The sequence below is a fragment of the Trichosurus vulpecula genome, chromosome 2 (assembly GCF_011100635.1).
Source record: "Trichosurus vulpecula isolate mTriVul1 chromosome 2, mTriVul1.pri, whole genome shotgun sequence".
In the NCBI taxonomy this organism is placed as follows: domain Eukaryota; kingdom Metazoa; phylum Chordata; class Mammalia; order Diprotodontia; family Phalangeridae; genus Trichosurus; species Trichosurus vulpecula.
Window position 1 is genome coordinate 421,727,294 of NC_050574.1, and position 19,522 is coordinate 421,746,815.

Consider the following 19,522-nt stretch of genomic DNA (forward strand, 5'->3'; position numbering starts at 1 on the left):
TGGGAGTCTCTTCAAATTGATGTCTAAGTTTCCACCTCCCTTTAACTCTGCATGTTTGGGAGTCAGGGTGTTGCCTTTAATAATATGAATGGCTGTAATAAAAATACATAGTGTCTTTCCATTTACGTCTTTAAGGAGGACAAATGTTTACTGTGTTGGCAAATAGCTAGCTTATGCCCTTCTTTGTCTCTCTGTTCCTCCTAGCTTAAGAAGAGCCTTCCTGAGGCAGAAAGGGGCTTCAGGAAAATTTGAATATCCAGGCACTAATTCTCAGGATTAGCATGACTGAATATGGTTTGGCCCCAGACTCAGAAGGAGACAGTTCAGACTTTTTCACAGGCCACATTTTCTGTAATCTGGGAACTCTAAGTAATCTGTGAATGAGACAAAGGGAAACCTCAGTTGAGGGGATGAATATGAAAAAACGACACAGAAGATGACAAGAACATGATGAGGGTGATGGAGAGAAGAGAAGAAGCAGTATCATGTCTGTCTAAGGGACTTTTTGATATAACTTTAGTGAAGTGGTAAAACACGGAAAAGAACAACTCTCCCACCTTGATTCTCTCACTGTTTTCTTTTTGTCCTCCCCTACAGTATGGCCACCCTAGAGAAACGTCTATTCCAAAGCACTTTCTTCTCCTGACTGGTAACTCCCTCCCTGGGATCACCTTTTCAGGAAGGACCGTAGCTATGCTTCCCCTTACTCAAGCCTGGATTCCCTCCTCCTGACTCCTCTTCTTTGCCCTTGCCTGGCCTGTTTCATTGTCCTGCACAGATATCTTTTTCTGCCACCACCTCACCTCCTTTACATGCACTGTCTTTTGCCATTAGAATGTAAGTTCCTTGAGATAGGTATGATTTTATTTGCTTATGTTCATGGTACAATACCTAGCACATAGTAAGTGCTTAAGAAATGCTGCCTATCTATTATCTATCATCTCTCTGTGCCTGTGTCTATCACCTATTATTTATCTATCATATATGTCTATCATTTACATATCACCTATGCGTGTTTCTCTCTCTATCATCTATATCCATTTATCTCTCTATCATCTCTGTCTCTATTTCTATCATCTATGCCTATCATCTATGTTTATTATCTATCATCTATATCCACTTATCTCTCTATCATCTATGTCTATCATTTATCTATCATCTATGTGTGTTTATCTATCATCTACGCCTGTTTATCTCTCTATCATCTCTGTCTATTTCTACCTATCCATCATTTATGTCTGTTTATCTACCTATCTGATCTAAGTATAGCCCCATGGTACATAGCTCTGGAGAGACCCTGAAAGAACTGATTGTAAAAGAGAATTATCAATAGCATGCAGAATACTTACCTGGAGCAGAAATAGAAGAAAGAAGAGGAGAAATGAAGTTTTCTGGGCCAAAGAGAAGAAGCCTGAAGTGATGGGTGGGGTGACATCTGGACAAGTCATGACCGAAGAGATGGGACTTCAGTTGCTGATGGTAGAAAGGCCACTTTTCAATTGAGCTATGGCTGCCAAGGTGCAGCTGACTGTGAACAACTGTAGCTGAGTCTCAATGATTGATATCTAAAGAACCAAAGAGTTGCTCAGAAAACAGTTCCATCAGCAACCCAAGGGAGAACACTTTCCAGTGTCTTTGAAACACAAATTTCCTTCTCAGGGATTTCCCCCCCTTTCCTCCACTGGAGCAGGAATCTGTGAGAGGAACTATTTCTCATTGCATGGATTCATTAGATTTTGTTAGTATAGTTCAACGAAATGTTTTATGATTTAATTTCTAGTGATTTGCTTATTCTGTAAATAGAGCCTTCGTTGGTCTGGGGCTAAGTTTTGAACTCTGTACACTATAACATATTATCCTGCTAATGAGATTTCGTTGCAGAAGGCAGGAGAGCATATTTAGGTTATATGCTAAGATCATCACTACTTTGCATTTATATAAGTCCATTCTTCAAAATCTTTTTCTTCATTTATTTAAGTCCTTTCTTCACAAAATTTTTCCTTGGGGCAAAAAGGCAAAAAAAGTATTTGTTTTATTGTGTGCATAAATAGTTGCAGGCATAATTCAGTGTTCAGAGCAATAAGCTTATTTTATCCTTAAGGGAAAATATATATACATATATGTGTTTGTATACATACATACATATATACAAAGAGAGAGAGACAGAGAGACAGAGACAGAGACAGAGACAGAGAGTTGCATTCTCCAAAACCCCACATTCTATGTAGAGTAGAGATAAAAACAAGCAAATAACTAACAAGCCTACTAGCTTCAGTGGGGTAATTGCAGATAATTAAGCAAAGAAGTGCTGTGACCTTTCACAATGATGCTTTGCAAATAGTAAGCACTTAATAAGTGCCTTTCCATTCATTCATTAGTCCTAAAGGCCCTAGAACTCAGCATGGAAGAAATCTGATCCCTCCACTTCTTCAAGTTTTATACAAGAAAAAACAAAACAGGAAAGCTTTTGAGAAGAAAGCATGCTCTAATTAACCTCCATTTCTTGGTAGGTATAGGTACATAACAGGATCATAGATTTTGAGCTGGAGGGGACCTTAGACTTTATCCAATACAACTGCCTCATTTTACGGATGAGGAGCTAAGCCCAGAGAGAGAGAGCTGTTGAAAATAAAATTCTTCTTTTGGGCTTTCACCCTGATTAATGAGGCAAAACTCAGGACAAAGAGAATTAAAAGCAGTTTATTATAAGCATGTCAAGGTAGCAACACACTGCGAGGCTGATCACTGAAAATCAACAACGGCTGCAAGGTGGTGCCAGCTTTTATGTAGAGGTAACTAAGACAATTCAGCATTTAAGGTATTGGCAAAAGAGGTTGAGCCTTTTCGTCTTAGCAGCTCCCCGAGTTAGAAAGAATGTGACAATTTGCAGGTAGGGGGGTACAAAGATCACAGGCAGTAGGGTGACTTGGCATGACAAATATCAGGGGACTTGGTGACACCTCCCCCAACACTGATTGATAAGCATGGCTGGGAACAATGGGTCACTGAATCAGCCTAACTTTAAATAGAGTAACTTATCCAAGGTTACTCTGATAACAAGTGGCAAAGCCATGATCAGAACCCAGAACTTCTGACTCCATAGATATCACTCTTCCCACAGTACCATGCTGTCTCTTATATCGTCATCTCTCTATGTACTGCAGACCATAGTATAATCCCAACTGAATAAGTCTGTAAAGTTGGACTTGCCTTCCCATCTGTAGAAATTTAAGTATAAGACAGATCTCCTATATTAAAAAGAAATAAATACATCAGTTTAACAGTTCTTGAATATCTATTTCTCACAAGAAATTGTGATAGGCAAGGGGAGTAGGGCATAAAGAGAAGGTTATGATTCAGGAAAAAACCAAAACATATCCAACAAAAAGATTACTGACAACTCAGGTCTGTTTATAAGTCTGAAATGACTTATATAGACCAGTTATTCCAATCTTCTCATCTGTGGACTGCCACTGGTCCATAACGAATTTTTACCAGTCCATGAAAATCTTTTTTTTTTTTTTGTTTTTTGTTTTTTTTTTTTGCTTTTTTGTCAGGGCAGTTGGGGTTAAGTGACTTGCCCAAGGTCACACAGCTAGTACATGTGTCAAGCGTCTGAGGCCGGATTTGAACTCAGGTCCTCCTGACTCCAGGGCCGGTGCTCTACTGACTGCGCCACCTAGCTGCCCGTCCATGAAAATCTTATTGTCAAAGGTCCTTATTTTTGCACTGTGAGAAGAAGCATGTCATAGTGGATAGAGAGGCTACCTCAGAGCTCTAAGAAGAACTGGGCTCAAGTCATACCTCTGATTTATATTGACTGTGTGACCCTGGAAAAGTCACTTAATTGACTTCTTAGTGATCTAGGGAACTCTTTAAGACTACAGGTTGCAGAGAAGTTGTCAACCTAAATTAATACAAGAAGTTTTCCCAATTGGGAATTCCCTGTACCAATAAAATCACCATCTATTATCATCCATATTTCTTTAAAAAAAATACAGATAAAAATCTGACTCCTTTTCCTGTATTTTGTTTTCCTGTTCATGTCTCCTCACTTATCCACAATTCCTAGTTCCTACCCCAAATTGCTGAAAGCCAACCTGCTAATGCTAGTGAAGGCAGAATGATCCAAAGTAGGAAAATACACATGTTTTATTAGTCCACAGTATAGTCTGGGTTAGAAAACCCTGGTATAGATAACAAATGTTGGAGAGTTCTGGGGAAGAAGAGGTAATGAAAGTTAAAGTGGTCAGGGAAGGCTTTAATGAAGACTAGAACTTCAGCTTGGCACTATGCAAAATGTAGGATGCACATAAACTGAGAGGAGGAAGACAGCAGTAAGGGAGAAAGGTGGGAAATGATTGCCACTGGAATACAATTGTTTTGTTCAAAGTATTGAGGGTAAACCATTATTGGTCCACTCATGGATTGATTCTTGATTGTCATTCCCACAATCCTTCATAAAGAAGTGGAAGATTATTTATAGATATATTAGAAATATAAAGAACAAAATTAAGTATTGGACTTTTCTGCATGTCACTTAGTCTAGTGATTCCCAATTTTTTTCAAGTAAGTTGGTTCCTTTTTAGTGTAAATTTTTTGGGCAACTTACAGGATAATCAGTACCTACGAATTCTGGCTTCTGGGCCAAATATAATTAAAATTGGAGATGGGAGAAGATCAAAAGAGGAGGTAAAGGCGTGAGCTAAATAGGTGACATAGACTGGAGGCAAAAAATGGGTGTTGAAAGGTTTGGGGAACTTGGAAGCTAGGGTGTTTAAGGGGAATAGAGTTTGGAGTGGAGGAGAAGGCTGATAGGAGGTAAATGACCTAATTTGGAGAGAGGGTCAGTGGTCCACCTGGATAGAGTCACCTTAGTATAGCCACAGATGGCTACACCAAGCATCCTCTAAGGTGGAAGGAATTTTAATGAAAGAGAGAAAGGGGCTAAGTGGTGAAACAGATGTGGGGAGAATGCCAACTCTTCCTTCTGGCTCTGTGTGCCATGGAATTTGCGAAAAGGATCAACTGGCCTTGTAGACAGTGCCAAGAGATGCTGCATATTCAGGAGAAAGTTATGGTTCAATGAGTATGGAAGGTATGGAGGGACTGTGAGAAGGGAATCTGAGAAGATGAGAGTTTATAACAATAGATTGGGCACTGTATAAACAGAGGTCAGAGGAGAATAGAAAAACTAGGAACTAGGGCTAGGTTGGACAGAGAAGAGAATATGGGGAGATGTAGCAAGGTCGTGGCTTTACATAAGCAAAAAGAAATTCTAAACCGTAGGATAAGACGAGCTGGGAATCGGAAGTGACTAGCTAGTACATGGAGAGTTTCAAGTATAGAGGTGCTAAATTGACTCCAAGTCTAAACTAACAACGTTGTGCCAGTGCAGATCTCAATTCTGAGATGGGGACCCCTCAGTTCATTACAGCAGGTGAAGAGGGGATGGGTGTAAGGACAATGTTAGTGAATTGATTGTTTATTATCCAAACCTTTGAGCACTAATTCTGTTCTGGGTGCTGTCTTTGGTGACCAGCTGCCAAAGTGTGAGACAATCTTTGTCTTCAAAGATTTTACTGGGGTTGAGGATGTGGGAAAAGAGGGAGACAGAAGCCCAAGTGCTATCTTTGCCATCAGTTCTCCCTTATGATCTTGCCCCAGACCAGAAAGTACAGTGGAGCCAGCCCACTCTCATTAGAGCATCAGACCCTTGTCAGGGATGTGGATGGTTGTCAAGTTTTGACTGAACCAGTGAAAGGTGCTGGTTGGGCAAGTTAATCCTATGCCAGGGCATAAAGATATCACCTGTTGGTACCTCAGGGTAAAGACTTGATCTATCAGTACTGGGTCTGACTCTGTTGATAGTAAATGAAGAATATCTATTGAATGAAAATTACTACTATGAATTCAATAATTCATAGTACTTTCTTTCTATCTTATCTTAATTTAATTTTGGAATTCAATATTGAATTCATAGTAATTTATTTCCATCATATATTTCCCATCAGAGTGTGAATAGACACCAGAAAAAATTCAGATACATCTCAGGCTGCCAATATTCACAATCTGAATATTAAACATGACTTCTTCTTCCCAATATACTAAGCAAGCAAGAAAAAAATTAAGTGATGGAAAGACAGCATATAAGAGTAAGAACTTATATTGAACTAATCAAAATTGTCAAGAAAAAGTAGAAAAAAATATAGTGGATCAGCATTGCAGCCCTACCCAAAGCTGATAGCTCAAGGCTTTATCCTAGGATGCCAGCATCTAGGGTGGCATGCTTCTACCCCTGACAGAGCATCAAGCTCCAAGTTGTAGCCATAATGCCCCAACTTCCATTATGGAGCAGGTTGTGCTAATGGTAAGACTCTGATGTAACATGGAAAAAAGTAATGGATTTGGAGTCAGAGAACTTCAGTCCAAATCTGCCATTTAAAACCTGTATTTTGGGGCGGAGCCAAGATGGCGGCTGGTAAGCACGGACTAGAGTGAGCTCCGTACCCGAGTCCCTCCAAAAACCTATAAAAATGGCTCTGAACCAATTCTAGAACGGCAGAACCCACAGAACAGCAGAGGGAAGCAGGGCTCCAGCCCAGGACAGCCCGGATAGTCTCTGGGTGAGCTCTATTCCACACGGAGCTGGGAGCTGGGAGCTGGGAGCTGGGAACGGAGTGGAGCAGAGCCCAGCCTGAGCGGCGTGGACGATCCAGTCCAGAAGCCGGGCGGAGGGGGCCCTAGCGCCCTGAATACGTGAGCAGTTACCAGACCCCTCGACCCACAAACACCAAAGACTGCAGAGAAGGTTAGTGGGAAAAGCTGCGGGAGTGGAAGGAGTTCGCGGTTCGGCTTCCAGCCCCGGGGGCAGCGGAGGTGGGGCAGCTACAGCTGTTGTTACTTCCGGCTGCAGGCCCACCTGGTGGGGGGAATTAAGTGGCGGATCACAGCAGGGGTGCACAGCCTGCCGAAGATCTGAGCCCAGTCTGGACTGGGGGTCCTTGGGGAAGGAGGAGTGCGGCTCTGACAGAGCTGGCACCTCCCCCCCAAACGTAGAACATAGAACTCTGTAATCTACAAGCAGTCATACCCCACTGAAAAACTCAAGGGTCAAGTTAGTTGGTTGGGAATATGGCCAGGACGCGAAAACGCGCCCAGATTCAGTCTCAGACTTTGGATTCTTTCTTTGGTGACAAAGAAGACCAAAACATACAGCCTAAAGAAGACAGCAAAGTCATAGAGCCTACAACCAAAGCCTCCAAGAAAAACATGAACTGGCCCCAGACCATAGAAGAACTCAAAAAGGATTTGGAAAAGCAAGTTAGAGAAGTAGAGGAAAAATTGGGAAGAGAAATAAGAAGGATGCGAGAAAACCATGAAAAATAAGTCAATGACTTGCTAAAGGAGACCCAAAAAAATACTGAAAAATACACTGAAGAAAACAACACCTTACAAAATAGACTAACTCAAATGGCAAAAGAGCTCCAAAAAGCCAATGAGGAGAAGAATTCCTTGAAAGGCAGAATTAGCCAAATGGAAAAGGAGGTCCAAAAGACCACTGAAGAAAATACTACTTTAAAAATTAGATTGGAGCAAGTGGAAGCTAGTGACTTTATGAGAAATCAGGATATTATAAAACAGAACCAGAGGAATGAAAAAATGGAAGACAATGTGAAATATCTCCTTGGAAAAACCACTGACCTGGAAAATAGATCCAGGAGAGATAATTTAAAAATTATTGGACTACCTGAAAGCCATGATCAAAAAAAGAGCCTAGATACCATCTTTCAGGAAATTATCAAGGAGAACTGCCCTGATATTCTAGAGCCACAGGGCAAAATAGAAATTGAAAGAATCCATCGATCGCCTCCTCAAATAGATCCCAAAAAGAAATCTCCTAGGAATATTGTTGCCAAATTCCAGAGCTCCCAGATCAAGGAGAAAATACTGCAAGCAGCCAGAAAGAAACAATTTGAATATTGTGGAAACCCAATCAGAATAACCCCAGATCTGGCAGCTTCTACATTAAGAGATCGAAGGGCTTGGAATGCGATATTCCGGAGGTCAATGGAGCTAGGATTAAAACCTAGAATCACCTACCCAGCAAAACTAAGTATCATGTTCCAAGGCAAAATATGGACTTTCAATAAAATGGAGGACTTTCAAGCTTTCTCAGTGAAAAGACCAGAACTGAATAGAAAATTTGACTTTCAAACACAAGAATCAAGAGAAGCATGAAAAGGTAATCAAGAAACGGAAATTGCAAGGGACTTACTAAAGTTGAACTGTTTTGTTTACATTCCTACATGGAAAGATGATGAGTATGATTCATGAGACCTCAGTATTAGGGTAGTTGAAGGGAATATGCATATATATATATGCATATATATATGTTTATGTATATATATAAGTGAATGTGTATGTATGCATGTATCTATGTGTATATGTATGTATGTGTATATATATATATATATGTAAAAGAGAGAGAGCAGACACAGGGTGAGTTGAGGATGAAGGGAAGATAGCTAAAAGAAATAAAATGAAATTAAGGGATGAGAGAGTAACTTACTGAGAGAGGGAGATAGGGAGAGATAGAATGGGGTGGATTATCTCCCATAAAGGTGGCAAGAGGAAGCAGTTCTAGGAGAGGAGGGGAGTGGGCAGGTGAGGGGGGAATGAGTGAACCTTGCTCTCATCAGATTTGGCCTGAGGGGGAATACCATACATACTCAGTTGGGTATCTTACCCCACAGGAAAGAAGAGGGAGGAAGATAAAAAAAAAAAAATAAAAGACAGGGGGATGATGGAGTGGAGGGCAGATGGGGGTGGAGGTAATCAAAACAAACACTTTGGAAAGGGGACAGGGTCAAGGAAGAAAATTCAATAAAGCGGGATGGGTTGGGAAGGAGCAAAATGTAGTTAGCCTTTCACAACATGAATATTGTGGAAGGGTTATACATAATAATACATGTGTGGCCTAGGTTGAATTGCTCAACTTCTTAGGGAGGGTGGGTGGGAAGGGAAGAGGGAAGGGAATTTGGAACTCAAAGTTTTAAAATCAGATGTTCAAAAACAAAAAAACTTTTTGTATGCAACTAAAAAATAAGATACACAGGCAATGGGGCGTAGAAATTTATCTTGCCCTACAAGAAAGGAAGGGAAAAGGGGATGAGAGGGGAGGGGGGTGATAGAGGGGAGGGCTGACTGGGGAACAGGGCAACCAGAACATACGCCATCTTGGAGTGGGGGGGGAGGGCAGAAATGGGGAGAAAATTTGTAATCCAAACTGTTGTGAAAATCAATGCTGAAAACCAAATATGTTAAATAAATAAATTGCATTAAAAAAAATAAATAAAAAAAAATAAATAAATGCTTGTTCAACTCTAAAAAAAAAAACAAAAAAAAAAAACCTGTATTTTTTTGAGTGATTTATTTCACTTATCTAGACCCCAGTTTCTCAGCTCTGAAGTGAAAGAGCTGGACAGGATGACCTCCAAAATCCTTTCTACCTCTGAATCTATGACCCTATGGTCATGTATGTATGACTTGATTCAGTATTCTCTCTCAAAACGAAAAGGCAGTTTTCAAATACTAAAACAATATTAAAAGAGTTAGAATTTGCCTTAGATTAAAAAATTATTTCCTCTCCCTATTTCCTTTATAAATATATCTATACATGGTTTAGTAGTGCTTAAACATAGCCGGCATTTTAACATTTTTGAGTTTTACAAAGCAACTTATGGACACTATCATATTTTATTTTATTATCATAACAACTCTGATGGTCTCAAGGAACAAATATTATTATCCTCATTTTACAGATGAAGTAACTGAGGTTCCAGGAGGCTCTGTGATTAACCCATGGTCACACCCATACAAAACCAAGCTTTGGAGTCTGTCTGCCACAAAACCCTGGAAAGAAATGAGAGTGTTTTTGTCTTTGTTTTCCTTAAAATAACTTTACCTTCTATGAAGTATGCAAATGGCATGTCATTGATGCCATAAGGTGCATAAAATTAAAGTAAAATAAAAAGATGACTCTCAGAGCATTAATGGTTTCTCTTTCTTGGCCCTAGGTATAAAGCTATTGTTCGACCAATGGATATCCAAGCCTCTCATGCCCTGTTGAAGATCTGCTTAAAAGCAGCTTTTATTTGGATCATCTCCATGTTGCTCGCCATTCCTGAAGCGGTGTTTTCTGATCTGCACCCATTTTATGAGCAGAGCACCAATCAAACCTTTGTCAGCTGTGCACCATACCCCCATTCCAATGATCTGCACCCCAAAATCCATTCAATGGCTTCCTTCCTGATCTTCTACATTATTCCCTTGTTCATCATTTCTGTGTATTATTATTTCATTGCCAAGAATTTGATCCGGAGTGCTTACAATTTGCCAGTGGAAGGGAACATACATGTCAGAAGACAGGTAGGTTTTTTGAGATGCATTTATTTCTCACTGGGGTGTCTTTGGGCCATGACTTGGATCTCTTTGGCAACTAATGAATAATATATAAATAGATACATACCAGGTGGTTCCATACCAGGCAAATGTGATTTTTGGACGAATGGTACATTAGGTAAAGGTTAGAGATGTTTCAAGTCAACCTAAAATTTTTAGGAAAACTTGTCTTGTGTACAAGTAACCTAGGTACCCACGACACCTAAAATTAGTTCAGCATCTTTTAAAGATATGATAATTAAGTAACTGTTATATACAGCTAGGAAATTAATGAGACTTTTGGGTTTTTTTTAATATTTAAATGAATTTTTTAATCTCAGTCTGAGATTTAGGAGATATTTGATAAATATATTGGTTGCTCCCCTTCTCCTAAAGTCCTGAAAATGTAGCTAGGCTCATTCTTAGTGTCTTGCTTGCCACTGTGTGAAGTGTCGATGGGGACATATAATAAAATTGTTATAATAAGTATTTATTTTTGGAAAGAGAAATTGTAGTAGAGGAAGATAAAGAAATAATAGCTGACATCCATATATAGCACTTTACAGTTACAAAACACTTTACCTATGTTTCATTTTATCCTCACAATGATGTCCATTTCACAGAAGCTCAGATTAGTTAAACAGATTTCCCAAGGCCACATAGTTTGTAGTACAGCGGGAAAAGAACTAGATTTGGAGTCAGAGGACCTGAGTTCAAATCCTGATTTTACTTATCTGTAAATTGAGGGAGTTGTACTCTTGAGTTTCTCCTTCACCCTGTTTCGGGAGTGTATGGGTGTTCAGGGAGTCCTAGCACCTTCTGCTGCTCATCCACCTTTGGTGTCCACCTATCACCCAATTCTCACCTGTGGCTCCAAGAAGCTGTAGCATGTTGTTTCAACAATCCGGCTAACAGCTGCTGTGGGGGTGTAAAACCAACAACAACCAGCACACAGAACGCTGCAAAAGCCCAGGTCCTTTTGATTTACTTTACTAAGGAAAGGAACATTAAGGGGTTAACAATCTTACTCTAATCCAGCATACAAATATCATTCACTTAGTTCAGGGGGAAAAGCCAGCACCCTGAAATTCAGAGCAAATACAAACAAATTACAAACATTGACAGACAGACCAAATACAATTCATAGTTACCAACATCTGAGTTCAGCCTGGAGCTCGACAAGGACTGGCCCAGAGTCAGGTAATACTCCTGCTGTGGGTCAGAGCTCCGAAAAAGAGAAAGCCAACCTCTGGTTTTATATCTTTTTCAGGGTCAAGGGTAAGTCACACATGTGACTCACCCAAGTGAACTAAAATGATCACAAAAATGCGACTTAAACCCATGTGATCTAAAGCCTCTGATGTCACAAAAATGTCACTCAAACCCATGTAAACTAGGCCCTCCCCTGAGGCAAGAAGGAAATAAAGGCCAGACTCTTCACTTGGTTGAATTAAGTGCTAAGAGCCCATTTTGATTGCCAACACACATGTATAGTAGCAGTGGAACTTAGCAGATGGACTAAACCAGGTTGAGAGTAAATGACAGGCCTCAAACCCTTCAGTGAGTTAGGGGGATGTCTGCCTCAAGCACATGAAGACTTCCCTTGGTGGAAGGGGCAGATGAGAACAATTTGTTCCAACATAGATGAAGGCAGCTGAAGCAGATGCTACGGAGTGCTGAGAGCTTTGTCAGACATTGAAGACACCAAGGTCATTCGCTGCACCCTGCCTGGGCTATCCCCAGTTGTCTTGACTTTTGTCTTGCCACTGGACTTTGATGAGTCTAAAACAGAGAATGAGACTGACGACTTTGTGCACCAACGCTTTAAATGCAATTCGTATGCAAGAAAAGCTGTCGCCCCATGGTGTCATCAGTTCTCCTTGAAAATGAAGGATGAACAACAATTTTAAGTTGTTTGATTCTCTGATAAATGTCAGGGCTGAGACTCAATCCCAGCTCTTCTTGAGTTCCGGCTCAGGGTTCTTTCACCTTTAGAAGGTTAGTTCTAATACTTAGTGGCAAGAAACAAATAGCGCAACATATACATATATTCACATCCATTATCTCATTTAATCCTCTTGGGGTGAGTGCTACATTTGGAGTCAAAGTGCCTAGTTTCTCCATTTGTAGAAAGAGAGGGTTGAACTAGATAACTTTTACGTCCCCTCAATCCTAAATCGAACATCCTATGAAGTAAAGACAACTTTGTGAGGTAGTGAGTACGATGAACTAGCTGCCTCCTAACATCTCCCTCCTCCCACCTTGACATTTCTACGCATCAGCAACTGAGAATCTCAACCCTGACTAGATCCACTGAAAGAGCCGGAACTCCTATCTCAGGAGGAAGGCTGGTAGGGAAGAATAATCCACCTTGTCCTCTAACAGTTGTTTCTCTATCAGATAAGAGCCCAGTAAAACATTTAAGGAGATTATTCACATCATCTTTTCACTTTCATTTATGCCTCCTTCCCCACTTGCCCCTGCAACACATACCAAGACCAGCTGAAGAAAGAGGAACCCATGATTTCATTCCTGATAAGAAAACAGTAAAAATGGAGAACTTGCTGATCCTGCCCTTCTCCTTATTCCCTTACTTTACAGCTTAGATGTGTATGTTCCAGCCTTTAGGGCAGAAAAGAATACAGACATCATTTCAGTAAAGAGTCGACTCGATTGGAGGCCTCACCCTACAACATTCAATTTGTTGTCAAGGTTATGGAGGTGGTAGGGTCAGAGGGGGGACTTCAATGAAATTGTCCTCTGAAAGTGCCCCTCAGGGAGGAGTATCATTTCCTTCTGTTGTTCTACCATTAGAAAAAATGGCTTTTCTTCTTACAACAGAAGCAAGACAATCATATTACTTGAAGCTGTTTTCATGAAACCATATATTGAGGTCATAGGAGGCAGACACCCCTTCAGATCTTTGAAGATAACATATACCACATAATAATAATAATAATAATAATGTTTGATTTGTAGCATATTTTTGAAGTGTAGTGTATTTTATTTGTTTATCTATGATTTGATCATTCAAACTTTTTGGTCTCATGACCCCTTTACACTCTTTATACAATTATCAAGGACCCTAAAGAACTTTTTATGTAGGATTTATCTATTGCTACTTACTGTATTAGAAACTAAAACATCTTAGTATTACTATGATTAGTATTACTAGGGGCCTCACAGAACCCCTAAAAGGGTCTCAGTGCCCTCAGGGGGCCCCATACCACACTTTAGTATAGAGACCTCCTTGTGAGGAAATTTGTTCTACCAATGCAGGTCAGAACCTACTCTGTAACTTATTGCAGAGGGTTACCTAGGGCTCTGAGAGGTTGAGTAACTTCCCCTGTTTACACAGCCAGTATACGTCAGAAAAAGAACTCGAACCTTTTTTTCTTAAATTCCAAGTCTGACTCTCTATCCACTATCCAAGGTGCCACTAATGTATTTTAAGTTAGTATATTTGTATGTCTAATGAACTATCGATAGCCAAAGGGGAAGAAATCAAGACACCTCCTCCATTTCCATTTACCCATGTGCCAATCCAATTCCCCTGGAGCAACCCAGAAAATAAAAGACAAAATCAAAGGTACCATGTTCTGCCCCTTCGCCACGCAGAACACTCTTAAATAAAATTCAGTATGAGCAAATTATGGAAACTGATCTAGAGAAAGTCACGTGATTGGGAGACAGAGTGTCGAGAACAAATCTAATGAGTAAAATCATTTTCTTAAATGTTTACTGTCAACTTATATTTTATTTAATCAATTTGAATACCACCACCTGTTAAGGAAAAACTGCTTGAGCCTTGCACTTTGTTGCAGAGTAAGGAGAAGGAGTGAAGTAGGAGAGACCATGGTTGAAGTTACTAAAATATTAGACTTCCCTTTATCTCCCAACCCTCCCCCACAAAAATGTTTCAGTCTAAAGAATTGTGAGAACATCCATGCAAGCAGCACCCCAGTGCCTTGGCTTGGGTAGAAAGGCCCTGTCTATTTTAACACAGGCCTTGAATGTGATTTGAGGATACCTGTAAACCCAGAGCAGGAAGCCCAGCAGCTGGCTGTCTCAAATATGGGACATATAGGTTCACATAAGTATTTGGGGATGACATATAGACCAGGTCCCCAAAAAGATGCATCTAACTCATTTCATAAAACAGAAAGTTGTCCACAGGGTCAGGGAAAACTTCCCATGCTCATTGAGAAGTGTGTCCTTTATGTAAATTGTTTCAAAATAAATTTTTATTGTAAGCAACCATTTCAAAAGTAAAATAAACAAATGAGAGAAAACCAAATGTAAAATCAAAAATTCCAAATTATTCGGAGTTTGCTAAAAGGACAAATATTACATGCAGTTTACCAAAATGAGATTGCTTCTGCTTCTCCCATTCTTTTTCTTCTACATGACCATATTTTGTTGTTGTTTCTTTTACAGTCAGAGTGGGCTATAATTCTGATTCTGCATTCTTCACTCTGAATCACTTCATATAAGTTTTTCCATATTTCTCTCCATCCTTTTTATTTGTCTTTTTTATGGTGCAATAATATTTCATTATAGCAATAGACTGCAGTTTATCCAGCTATTTCCCAACTCCTAAATATATCAGGTGTTTACAGTCTTTTGCTATTTTATTAATAAAGCTGCTATAAATATTTCTATATAGCTAGGGTTTTTGTTCCTTTTAATAGAATTCTTTTAATACAGTCCTAGTAATGGGATCATTGGCTCAAACGGCATGATCATTATTTCCACTTATTGACTGTTGACAGATTGCACCATTCTATTAATAATTTAATAGTGGGCCTATTTCTTTACAGCCACTACATTGAAATTGATTTTTTTTGGAGGGGGGAAGGCAGGGCAATTGGGGTTAAGTGACTTGCCCAAGGTCACACAGCTAGTAAGTGTGTCAAGTGTCTGAGGCCGATTTGAACTCAGGTCCTCCTGACTCATTGCTCCACCAAGCTGCCCTGAATTTGATTTTTTTTACTAACATTGTCAATTTGTTGCATGGCCTTTTATGTAAAACTCCAAGTCATTAAATCTAACATTATGTCCAAAGATTTTTACATTTCTGAAAACTATGCTTGTGAAATGTGGGTACAGTAGATTCCATATAAATTGTATGGGAATAGCATAACCACAGGGTCCCAAGGAGCCCCATCCAACCCAAAGGGACAGTTTAGACAACAAAAAGTCTGTTATTCAGAAGATTTATCATAGCAAAAGCAAACAACGTTTTTACAAATTGGCACCTTCTCTGTGACTTATACTGTTGCCTAAAGCACTGGATATTTGTCTCTTGCCTAGGGTCCTACAGCCAGGAGGTATCAGAGAAGAGACTTGAACTGAGGTCTCTCTGGCTCCAGGAGCAGCCCTCTATCCACTGTGCCACAATTCCCTCTTGTGAGTCTGTTTTTAAATGGAGGAAAAGGGGTGTAACTACTGTACCTTCATGCCACCCTACTCCACCTCCTCCAGGGTTCAGTGTCCACACACAGCTCCCCAATGTGGTGGGTTATCTAATAAATGGTGCAGTGGAAGTATGCTAATGTTTTGGGTTTTTTTGAGTTAGTGACCCTGGATTCAGAACACTGCTCTGTAAATTAATGACCACTGGACAAATTACTTAACCTCTTCAGGCCTCAGTTTCTTATCTGCAGAATAAGGGTGGGTTGGGACTTGGATTAGGCCTCCATGGTCCCTTTTACCTATGAATCTGGGATCCTATAATGTAAGGCATAGAGGCACTCCATCACACTCCATTCAATTCTTTGAATTAAAGCCTTGTTGGTACCCTGTCATTCTTTAAAACAGAGGACCCATCCATTAATCCCTATTAATCGTAAAAATTTAGTATATATAAGTTACTTTCCTCCTTGACCACCAGTTGTGATCAAATCATAGATAGGTGATCAGAGGGAAGGAGAGGTAATTTTGGACCATGGGACATAGGGGAGGGTAAGTGTAGATGACCCACCACATTGGGGAGCTGTGTGTGGGCACTGAACCCTGGGCAGGGTGGGGTAGGGTGGCATGGAGGTAAGATACTTACTTACACTCTTTTTGCTCCATTGAAAAACAGACTCACAAGAATCTCACAATACTCACTCCCTTATCCCCCCACTGGAGGTTGTCACTGGCGCAAGCCCATCAGCAGTAGAGGTGGTCTTGTGTCCAAGGAACAAGAGGGTGGAAAGGGTGGATTATTCTATTTCTATTGCAAATCCTGCTGGATAATCAAAATGTGGAACTTTTCAGGGAAACAGAGTAAGAGACATAGGGAGAAACCATGAGACCAGCCAATACAGCAGTCTGGTAGCCTTACAGGAAATGAATGTTAGGTGTGGAGTAAAGAACCACAAATGAGCAGGGCCAATCAACCCTCAAGGGCTCTCCTTATAACTGCTACATGTAAGCCTCTAAGCCATGTAATCAGCTTTGTTTTAAGCTCTCCTTGTGGCTGATGCATTGTCATTGCTTTTCTGTCTCAATTAATTGCATTTTAATCCCTGGGTTTGTGCTTGTCTGTCTCTCCTTGGGTCTCTTCAGATCGAATCTCGAAAGCGGCTGGCCAAGACGGTGCTGGTGTTCGTGGCTCTCTTCGCTGTCTGCTGGCTGCCCAACCACATCATCTACCTGTATCGCTCCTACCACTACTCGGAGGTGGACATCTCCATGCTGCACTTTGTCACCAGCATCTGTGCCCGGCTCCTGGCCTTTGCCAACTCCTGCGTCAACCCCTTTGCTCTCTACTTGCTGAGCAAGAGTTTCAGGAAACAATTCAACTCCCAGTTCTCCTGCTGCCGGCCGGGACTGCTCAGGAGGTCCCAGAGTACCGGCAGGAGCACCACGTGCATGACCTCACTCAAGAGCACCAATCAGTCTGTGGCCACCTTCAGCCTCATCAATGGCAACCATATCTGCCATGAGGGTTACGTGTAGAGGTGTCCCAAGAAAGTCAGCTTTAGATTGGGCTCTCATTCACCCTCTAACGGTCCATGAGGGCTTTTATCTCCTCTCACCCCTTTCCCTCCATCTCCAATTTAGGTCTCCATGTTGAAGAGAGCACCTGAAACCCTTGAGAAGTTGGTTTTGGCAGAAAGAGAATGAGGGACTGAGCTGTGGGTATTTTGAAGAGATAACAGAATTACGTTTCTATCTTCTACTGTGATTGACCCAGGGAGATGTTTCAGAAATACAAATGGATGGAGGACATAGCCCCAAGCTCTAGTTTGCAGGCATAGCCTGCCTTAAGCAAGTCCAGGAGATGACTATTAAGTTTTCCAAAGCAAAACAAAAAAGAGATGATTGCTCATTTTATCAAATATTTCTTCTTTAGTGTTTCTTTACACTGAGAGTTGGTTCACTTAAAATGTGATTTGATTTATCTTTTCAGGAAAACATCTCTTGTCCCCAGTGAAGAGTACCTGTTTGTGAACCAAACATGGCAAGTATGTTTGACATACAACTGTCTGATACGTTAGTGTTCAAGCTGAGGGACCTTTTCAAATTAGAAAACCCAGACAAAATGAGGCAATAAAAATTGCTGAACATTTATTTTCCAAGGTAGGCACTGTTCTGTCTTCTTTGTCTTTATATCTTCAATGCCTAGAAACTTGCCTAGTGTGTAATAGGAGCTTTAAAAATACTTGTTGACTAAATCCATAGGTAAAGCAGACAATTTAGAATTACCTATTCTCTCCCTCATGTGATGTGAATACATAGCTTCAAAAGACTGATTCTTACTTGATGGCAGTCTCTTTCATTTGGTTGCCACAAAAGATTGATTGCTAAGGAATAATGTTTGTCATCAAAAAAACCACAAACCACTAAGAAAGAAACATTTAAAACTTTTACCTATTGCCTAAAGCTAAATATGTGTAAGTGTGTGTAATATAGTATTTATTTATACTGTATATTTTTAAATGTGAAGAGTGATGTTTGGGGTTTGAAGGAGGGTGGGTGGGTGCTTGTGTCTGCCTCATAAAGGCAATTAATTTAAATGTGAAAGCAGTCAAGTGAATTTGATTAAAAATACTTACAGTTAAAAGTAGTTCACCTACTCCCCCCCACCCAAGATTGTCGAAAACTTGGTTACATTTCAGGAGTCTGTATTTCTCCTAGAATCTGTATGAAAAAGTTGAAGTATGCTTTTCAGGGTTGCTTAAGGGCAAAAACCTTTATTTTGCTTTGCCTCTTGAAGAGAGCTTTGGTCCTATGCAGAAAAGGTTTATCTGCAAAGTGACAAGTTCATAGAATTTTTTTTTTTAAAATTCATTTGTCAACATAATGGGTGATACCATAAGCAAATTAGGAAAGCAAGGAATAGATTACTTGTCAAATCTATGGAGAAGGGAAGAATTTATGATGGAACAAAAGATAGAGGACATTATAAAATGCAAAATGGATAATTTTGATTACATTAAATTAAAAAGTTCTTACACAAACAAAACCAATGCAACCAAGATTAGAAGGAAAGCAGAAAGATGGAAAATAATTTTATAGCAGGTGTCTCTGATAAAGGCCTCATTTCTCAAATGTATAGAGAACTGAGTCAAATTTATAAGAATACAAGTCATTTCCCAATTGATAAATGGTCAAAGGACATGAATAGGCAGTTTTCAGATGAAGAAATTAAAGCTAACTATTTGTCATATGAAAAAATGCTCTAAATCACTATTGATTAGAGAAATGCAAATTAAAAGAACTCTGATTTACTACCTCATACCAATCAGATTGGCTAATATGACAGAAAAGGAAAATGATAAATGTTGGAGAAGATGTGGGAAAATTGGAACATTAATGCATTGTTGGTGGACTTGTGAATTTATCCAATCATTCCGGACAGCAATTTGGAACTATGTCCAAAGGTCAATCAAACTGTGCATACCCTTTGATCCATCAATACCACTACTAGGTTTTTATCCCAAAGAGATCATAAAAAATGCAAAAGGACCTACATGTACAAAAATATTTATAGCAGCTCTTTTTGTGGTGGCAAAGAACTGGAAATTGAGGGGATGCCTATCAGTTGTGGAATGGCTGAACAAGTTGTGGTATATGAATATAATGG

General features: G+C 40.0%; 1 protein-coding gene across 1 annotated transcript in view; it reads left to right on the top strand.

The window, feature by feature from the left end:
- Positions 1-17,391, top strand: part of GRPR (gastrin releasing peptide receptor) — a 46,991-nt gene extending 29,600 nt beyond the window's left edge. The window contains exons 2-3 of the mRNA XM_036747393.1: positions 10,080-10,431; positions 16,999-17,391. Coding sequence (XP_036603288.1) covers positions 10,080-10,431; positions 16,999-17,391 — 745 coding nt within the window. The remainder of the gene's footprint in view (positions 1-10,079; positions 10,432-16,998) is intronic.
- Positions 17,392-19,522: the final 2,131 nt, after the last annotated feature.